At 33.8% G+C, this 8,821-nt stretch overlaps 2 protein-coding genes across 2 annotated transcripts; one reads left to right on the forward strand and one right to left on the reverse strand.

Moving 5' to 3' along the window:
- The first annotated feature begins 1,404 nt into the window (after positions 1-1,404).
- Positions 1,405-3,170, forward strand: LOC120270284. The gene is made up of 2 exons (XM_039277302.1): positions 1,405-1,455; positions 2,103-3,170. The coding sequence occupies exon 2, from the start codon at positions 2,538-2,540 to the stop codon at positions 3,168-3,170; it is 633 nt and encodes a 210-aa protein (XP_039133236.1). The 5' UTR covers positions 1,405-1,455; positions 2,103-2,537.
- A 2,853-nt stretch (positions 3,171-6,023) lies between these two features.
- LOC120270569 lies at positions 6,024-7,740 on the reverse strand. Its single transcript, XM_039277614.1, has 2 exons — positions 7,652-7,740; positions 6,024-7,550 (listed from the first exon to the last, which is right to left on the reverse strand). Exons 1-2 carry the CDS (start codon positions 7,709-7,711, stop codon positions 6,477-6,479), a joined length of 1,134 nt encoding a protein of 377 aa, XP_039133548.1. The 5' UTR covers positions 7,712-7,740; the 3' UTR covers positions 6,024-6,476.
- Positions 7,741-8,821: the final 1,081 nt, after the last annotated feature.

Here is an 8,821-nt window from a genome sequence, read left to right on the forward strand (position 1 = left end):
ACACGCCACCAGCCTATATTTGATTTCACCTACCTATAATATAAACAATGCTCCCAAGTAGAGCACTCACACTTGACTCAATTTACATAAAAATAATATATACACACACACACATTTCAATCTCCCTTTGTGATCTAATTTTATCAAAACAGTCTCTCTAATGATTTCTAATTAATTGTAACTAAATTACAAATATTTTTATATTATTGTAATATAACCCTTCTAATGATATTCAATTAATTAAAATTTATATTTCAATGATATTTTTATATTAAAAGTTTCATCAATATTTAAAATTATCAATATTTTTTTAAATTATAAATATTTTTAAAATTATAATTGTTTTTTAAAATTTTGGTACAAAATTATATATAATTATAAATATTTTAATATAGTTATAATATTATATGATTTTAATGAGAAATGAAAGCATGACACATAAGACTTTCCTACTTTAAAATAAACTATATAGATTTTATATAAATAAGCATTATAGATTGGACTATCTTTTCATCTGTAGTAGGATATAAAAGTTCTAGTAGATCCTAAAATCATATTTGTTATTGTATGATACAGTCACATTTTAAAAATCTTATGTTTATTAATTTAATAAGTATTACCGATACTAATATAATCCAATGATAAAGCATATACTCTTTCATGTAGCTGATGGATATTCAAATCCTATCTGAAACACAGTAAATAGAGTCTTTTGTGACAAGTGTAAACGGTGTGAGTTTCTCATGCATAGAATGAGAGCGTGTGGTACATTTAACACACACTCACATATGTCTTTGACTCAAGCTATTTAGTAAAATAAATAAATAAATAAAAGTATTAATATAATATATAAATATATAACATCAACAATTTTGCATCCTCAGTTAACCGAAACCCAAAAAACCTGTAAAAGAAAATAATTCAAATTTCTGTAAACTGAATTAACTCGGTTTTTTTTGGCGGGCGCGGGAACAAAAACCAAAATTGATTTATTTATTTTATTTTATCAAGATTTTTTACTTTTATATAATATTTATATAAATTTTTATTTTTCTTAGTTTACTGAATTTGGGTATCCAAAAAACTAAACCAAAAATAATATAAACTGAAAATTAAATTTTAAAAAAAAAACCAAAAAAGAATCAAATCTGTTCGAGACTGGTGATGTGGCAAAGAATAAATTATGTTTTGCATTTTAGCCATTGTGTTAATTTGAATAAAAATCAAATTCAGACTATAATCAAAATATTTAAATAATCAAGAGATACTAATCAAAGGGATTGCTCAAAAATTCCTAGATTGAGTAGTAGCATTAGTTTTAATAAGAGTTTGACTTGTGAAACTTGTGAGAGCCTATATTAACAGCCTTAAAGTCTTTAGTTTATCTAGTATATGTTTTCCACTCTTTTGGCTTCCAAGGTATCATCTTGGCTTTGCTTCACATAAGTGAGAGAGGTATTGTTTAATTTACACACAAATTGATTTGCTTCTTTAGAATAAACTTTTCAACTTTGATATATAGATAAGCTTAGTTTTTTTTAATAAATTGTCTTAAAAATTGATTTTACATGCCTTCTCTTGTACCCTCCACGCTTAATGATATATGCAATTTCTTTGCTCAACTTTCTCATTAGGTTAGAAGACAACATGTGACAATTAATCCCTAGGCATATAATTACTTATGTAGATATAAATATCTTCCAGCAACTTAATTGATAATAGCTACAAAAATAAATAAACAGCTATTGTAGCCTAGCTATATCGGTCTCTTTTCAAAATTATATAAAGCGGGATTCTTTTAAATCACTTATGATGCATCATAGGAGGTCAACAAGTCAATGTAACTTTATGCACCTCAATTTCTACTTATCCTTTAATAATGCTTTTTCGCTTTGATAAAAAAAAATGATATCTCTAATATATATATATATAGAGGATATGATCTTTTCGTAGAACAAAATCTCCTAATCTTTATAGTTGACACCAAACTATCCTTCACTTGTCTTTGACTCTTGCATGCTAACCCTAATGGATGATTGATCCCTACTAATTCATAATGTGATATTTTTATTGACTTAATTGTGTAATTCTGATGCTACCAGATAATAAAAAGGCAATTCTCTAGCCAACCACTCAAGCAATGTCCAGTTTATATTTGTCTTCCCCTGCTTTGAAGAGCCATGTGTTGCTAAGAAGCCCACACTATAATTCTAGATTTTCATCACCTAGAATCATAACCTTTCCCAAGAAAACCTACCAAAAATCTGTCATTATGTTGTACAACAACACTCCCATTGGAACCAGCCTCACCATTTTTACCCAAAGATGGTTACCAACACAAATTTAAATGGCGCAAAATCATCGAACCTTTTCTGATTAATGCACAAAAAGATGGTGCAACAGTAACAGAGGATATTGCAGCAGCAACAGCACCAAAGGATCAAGCACCAAAATTAGCACAAGAGCATGTTGCAGAAGAACTTCCGAAGTCCAAGCAAGAAGCGGAAGAAGAACCTTTCCGGCTATTTAAATGGCCAATGAGACTCATAGGGCCTTCAGTTTTACTAATGACTGCCATGGCACCCACATTGTGGCTACCTTTACCTGCTGTATTTGAAGCAGTGGACCTTTCCGGGTTTCTGTCACTAGTTGGGCTCGACTGCGTCTTCAACATCGGCGCTACCTTGTTCTTTCTAGTGTCTGATGCTTATGGCCGTCCGAAGAGCCAATTGAGAGCAATTGAAAGCCAAATACCATTGAGCAACAAGTTGTGGAATACGGTTGCTAATGCGGCCGGCTTTGCCTTTCCTTTAATAATGCTGATGGCCTCGTCGACATACACCCTCCGGCCACCATTGCCATTCATCTCTTTCACAGTGATGCTCGGACCATATCTTCTAATGTTGGCTGTGCAAATTGTAGCTGAAGTGCTAACATGGAGATGGAAATCTCCGGCTTGGTTAGTTGTCCCTGTAGTTTATGAAGTTTACAGGGTGTTCCAGTTGAGGAGGGCATTAAGATTGGCCGTTTTGCTTGGAGCGCCGGTGTGGTCAGTAGAAGGCCTCTTAGTCTTGATCTCAGGGTGGCTCTTGATTCTTGTTGTTCAACTCCTCAGAGTTGCTTGGTTTTCTGGTTATGCTGCAAGAAGTCAACAACGGTTACCATGGTAAAAGTTTTATACTCTTTCCATTTCATATTAACAAAAAAAAAAACGATGATAAGACATTTTTATCTTTGTTAGAGCTATTTATTTTTTATCATTAAAAGACGATTTATTTATATATTTATTTATATTGAGCTAAATTCAATGAAGGAAAAAAGATATTCATTATTCCATTAAAGGAATTTATGAGTCTGGCTGGATGTGTTTTTCAAACAAAGGAAGAAAAAGTTTTGATGACCCCTTAGAACGTGTGAGAATATACGAAAACCAGTTAACTTACACTTTACTAACTCAAGCCACTTGAATATTATCAAATTTCATAAAATAAAAAAAATTACTAAAATATAGTTGAAGAAAACCAATTACTGAAAAAAAATATAATTTAGCAAAATTACATACAAAAATTTATAAAAACTAATATCTATGTGAACCCAAAATTATTTATTTTAGTCATAAAAACACCTTGTATGCACCTACTTGAGAAAACAATCAGCTAAACATATATTAATGCAATGAAAGGCAAGCATCTATGCATAAACATGAGATAGACCAAGAGCAACAGCAGCACCGGGCAGTCGGAGAACAAGATATTGAATGGACTGACTCACCTGAATTTCGTCATCAGCCAAAGTTCGATTGTTCTCAAGCTGCGTCCGAGAAAAGACAAGTCTCTGTTCATCAATGGGGATGTCCTCATTCTCATTGATCTTGGAACTTCCGGTCTTGCACATCCCTGAGTCCATCTTCAGCAACGGCTACCCCGCCGCATTTCCTCTTTCTCAACGGCTACCCTGCATTCCCATCTTCATCGAAGTGAACATAAATGAAAAGAGATCTTTCTATTAAAACGTGTGATGAAAAAAAAGTTTGCCAAACTAGTCCTACTGTTCTTGCATTTCCTTGATGCTGCTTCTCTGCTGACTAAATGCAGTACACAAAGCCGGAAAAATCATTTGAAAGGCTACAAAAAAACAAAGTTTTGTCCTTTTCTCATTCGCATCTGCTGCAAAGAATAAATCGGATAAGGAACATCCATCTAAAGTTTTGTGCTTTTAATGCAGGTAGCATTTGCCTTCATACCATTACAGAAAAAAATATATTCTTTCAGTGTATCAATGATAGATATGAATGAAGCCATGAACAAATAGCTGGAGAAGGTTTTAATTCTAGACATCTTTGCAACTAACTAGAAAACACAGTTTCTTTTCTTCACTGTTGTTGCTTTCATTCTCATTGCCGCCAGTGGTTAGCCTCAAATTAATAAGGGGAGTATGTGGACAAGAACAATGTGAAGGATTTTTAATTGGCAATAACACAGAACAGCTAATGTTGTATTCTAGATGGTTGCGTAGTAGTAAAGAACAACAAAAATATACATCCTTTGTTAACATTTATGGATTTTCAAAATAGGTATATCTCTTCCTGCAAAAAGACAAAGTTCAGAAGCAAGTAATGCATATTCTAATAACAAGGACAACAGTTTCCCATTAAATTGCGTAGGCCAATTAGCATAGTATTTTATTCAATAACGTAGAAAACTAAAATAGTTGGCCGACCATCGTAGTAGTACCAAGTTGCAGGTTTGGAATATCACAATTAAGAGAGGAGCAATAAAATAGTTGTTTCGAGAATAATTGAACAGAGCAACACCATGGAGCTACCCAGAATCCGAACAGAATGTATCAAATTTGACAAGTCAATCACAACTTGCTTAGTTTAGCAAACTATATGCAAGAACTTGACGGGATCAAAACCAATTCCATATCAAATTTGACAAATCTATTGCAACTTGCTTAGTGTAGCAAACTGCATCCTTGCTTGGTTTTCAAAAAAATCAGTAACTCAAACTACCTTCTAATCTCTTTCGGATCATCTCACCCATTATAGAAACTCAGCTATACTTTTACACTAAATGTACAGTATGAGACTCTGTTTTATGCAGAAAAAACACATCCATCTAAAACAAAATAGGGCAATCATTAATAAACTGCAATTTCAGAATACTATCTACATATAACAACAAAACTGAAAGGTAAAAGTAGGAGTTAATAATTTTTCCTGCAGTGCACATCCCACTTATTCTGATTGTTCCCCTTTACACTGGCTGGACACAAAAGTAAAGATAATTATATGAATTTATCGCAGTTTACTTGCATCCACTTATGCAGTGCATTAGTCTAATGGCACATCATTGTTTATGGCATTCCAAAGCAAAATATTAAACATAATTTAAAAGAAAATAAATATTCTACCAACATGGCACTCAATCCAAAAGTAGCTGGAATAAAATATGATGCAAAGGAGTCTGTCAATATTCAATTGTCCATCTATTCTTTCTTATTAACAATAAAATTATTCATAAAAAGCCATTGCCTCTTAAGGCCGGCCACAAAGTACTTGTATTGATAATATTTTTCACATTTTTCTTACGAAGTGATTCATTCTTAAGTCTTTAGCAAAGATTCCTTGATTACGTGGATTTTTAAATACTAACTAAATTCCAAGAATACAAATTCATATGAACAAGTTGAAAGAACATAATCATTACATAAAAGTTAATCTTCCAATGAACATGCGGAACCCACCCAAGGATCAAAAGTTAAATTTGCATATTATCATCACAAAGGTGGGCAGAACATTCTAGATGAAGATAAACGAACTCAAGTTCTCAAGGAAAATATGCATAATAAAGGATTGCTCCACATGTACTTTGCTGTAGATGAGGCAAGAAGTGATTAAAAGGTCTGTCTTGCAAGCAGAATACTCTTTTTATAACAGCCACAATTAAATACAATGATTTGTCAAACATCCGAAATCATATTTTAAGATCCAACCCACAATTTAACAACACACACACAGATACACAAGTCCAATGTCTTCCTTCCCATATAGGCTCACATGCTTCTCACAACCACAATGTATACACATCAATATGAAAAGAATACAACAGCTAATTGTTGCAAGGACAACCAACATGGTCAAATGCTAAGTTCATTAGAAATATCTCAAAACATACATAAAGCTCTATTAATATTAAAAATGCTTATTGTCACTATAAGGATAAATTAAATGTCAATAAGATGCAACAGCATCATCTAATCAAGAGTTTACACAAGTCAGCCGGTAAATGAAGTCGATAGGAAAATCAGTGCAAGTCATCGGGATACGAACAAATCCCCAAACGTGAGAACTTCCAAACATCTCATGTTCATCAACAATAACAAGTGTAGAGAGACATACCGCAAAGTTTCAATGCCTCGAAGGAGGTAACTCCATAGGCCAATAAATTCCCCCCAAATAACAATCCTTCAAATCAGCCACTCTCCCGTATACAATTCCCGGGCAGAAGATACTTAAACTCTTCAACATTCTGAACTAAATGCCCCGGAAGATCAATAGCAGAGTAAGAATGCGGAATCGACCCCAATTTCCCAATAAGCTCCTTGAAAGTATACTCCTCAGGCAACATATCAAACAAATCCTCACCCTGACATATCTTATCCTGAATCCTCTTTGGATTCAAGAAGTACTGAAACCTCACTCTATCAGCATGACTATAAGCCTTCATCTTGAACACAAAATCATTGATATATCTAAAGCAAAAGCTACAATGCCAACCAGCATCAGCCAAAAGATCATCACCTTGACGATAATGCGCATACCTAGTCTTCCCAGCTCTATACCGATGAACAGAACCCCTCCAGCTCCGATCATCAAGATGGAACTCAAAAGAGTACAAATAATTCCGGAGCTGAAGATGGAGTTTCTCCGGAATGTCATCACACCACCGGAGAAGATTAATAGTATGAGCGCTAGGAATCTCATCGGTGTCAGACATGATAAGAAGATCATCATCGGAGATGCCGGCGAGACGGATGAGCTGATCCAAAGCAACTCTTTGGTAAGACTCCTCAACAAAGGGGTTCTCCCCTTTGATGAAGCGGCCAGGGACAGTGCCGTAGGTGAGGCGACTCTCGGCAAAGGCAAACCGCGCGCGGTTCTGGGCGAAGAACAAGGGTTTGACAATGCCGGTGAAGGTGGAGTTGGATTCGAGAAGGACGAACTCGGAAACATAGGGATGGAGCTCGTTCCAGCGGATGGAGAGGATGTCAAGCTCGTTGTTGAAGAGGACGGCGTCGAAAACGCGGCGAGGAGTGTCTCGGACGCGCCAGCCATGGAGGCCGCAGAGCTTGGCCATGGAGACGTTGGGGTGGTGGTAGTGAGGGATTCGGTTGAAGGGTTTGGGTGGAGATTTCCAGAGAGGGCGGAGGAAGGCGGTGACCTTGTGGCCATGGAGGAAGACGGCGAAGAGGAGGACGGGGAGGATGAGGAAGAGGATGAGCAGAGTCTTGGCGTTGCATCGGAGACGAACAATGGTTCTTGATGCCTGAAAGAGAAGAAGAAGTAATGATTTAGAGAAAAATATAAATATATGAATTGAAATGAGAAGTTTAATTAGGGGTTTTGGAATTGGATTTGGAAGAGTACCCGATTGCAGATGTTATCGGATTTTTTGGAGTTGTTGTAGTAGGCAGATGATTCCAGCATGATTAGGAGATGATGGATTGAGGGAAGTTTTTAAGGAGGAGGAGGAAGAGGAGATGATGATGATGATGATGGGTTTGAGGGGCTTGGAGGTCCTTTCCCGGGTGATTTATAGCCGTGGGATTTTTATTTTTATTTTTATTTTTATTTTTTCCTTTTTTTTTAAAAAAATAATAATAATAATAATAATAAAGAGTATTTTGCTGGGTTGTTGGTTCTGGTTTTGAGTTTTATTGTTGTTAACTATGAGGTTGGATTAATTGAGAGATATTTGACTATGACATGGTCTGAGCAGGAGAAAAATTTAGGTTGTATAGTGGACTAGGCATGTGTTAGAAATACGCGCACTAACTGTCTAGTTTATTGACACTCATATTTACCGATACAAAGATTGGATTGAAAACGTGCTTTTTATAGTTAGATTTTTTTTTTATTTTTTACATCACTATTTTCGGTATATTTTGAACATGAAATAATAAAAATTTTCATAAAAGACCTTTTTTATCATGGGTCAATATCATTAAATTAATTTTTTTTAAAAGTATATTACAATTTTTTATGTTAATTAATTTTAATGTAAAATTTTTATTTATAAAAAAAAATACATCCATTCTGTGACTTTTAAAAAAAAATATGTGGGTAATAAAAAAAATTGAGAGAAATTTGTATATATATTTGTCTTGATGAGTAAGTGATTTTTAATATTATCATAGAATTATATAAATAACTATAATTTTATTAAAATGTTAGAAATTATTTAATTTTATAATGGCACATAAATAATTATATATACAATTAAAAATAATTTTATATAAATGCAATAGTAATTAAAAAAAAATTGTAATGATGTAGTATGGATTCTTGTTTGAAGCAAATTCCAAGATGAGCAAGTGTTTTTATTTATTTATTTTTTAATTAAACATCACATGTCAATATAAACACATCTGATAAAGTGTACTATAAGAACATAATGCATTTCTAACTAATATGGCGCATTACACATCTGATAAAGTGATAATATACCAACTCCCTTAATTCTTTTGGATGTCTAATAATCACTCAGTTTACCAAAGTCACCGATTTAGGTGGTTAGATATTAATCCTAAATTTTTT

Source organism: Dioscorea cayenensis, chromosome 10, assembly GCF_009730915.1.
Source record: "Dioscorea cayenensis subsp. rotundata cultivar TDr96_F1 chromosome 10, TDr96_F1_v2_PseudoChromosome.rev07_lg8_w22 25.fasta, whole genome shotgun sequence".
Lineage (NCBI taxonomy): Eukaryota > Viridiplantae > Streptophyta > Magnoliopsida > Dioscoreales > Dioscoreaceae > Dioscorea > Dioscorea cayenensis.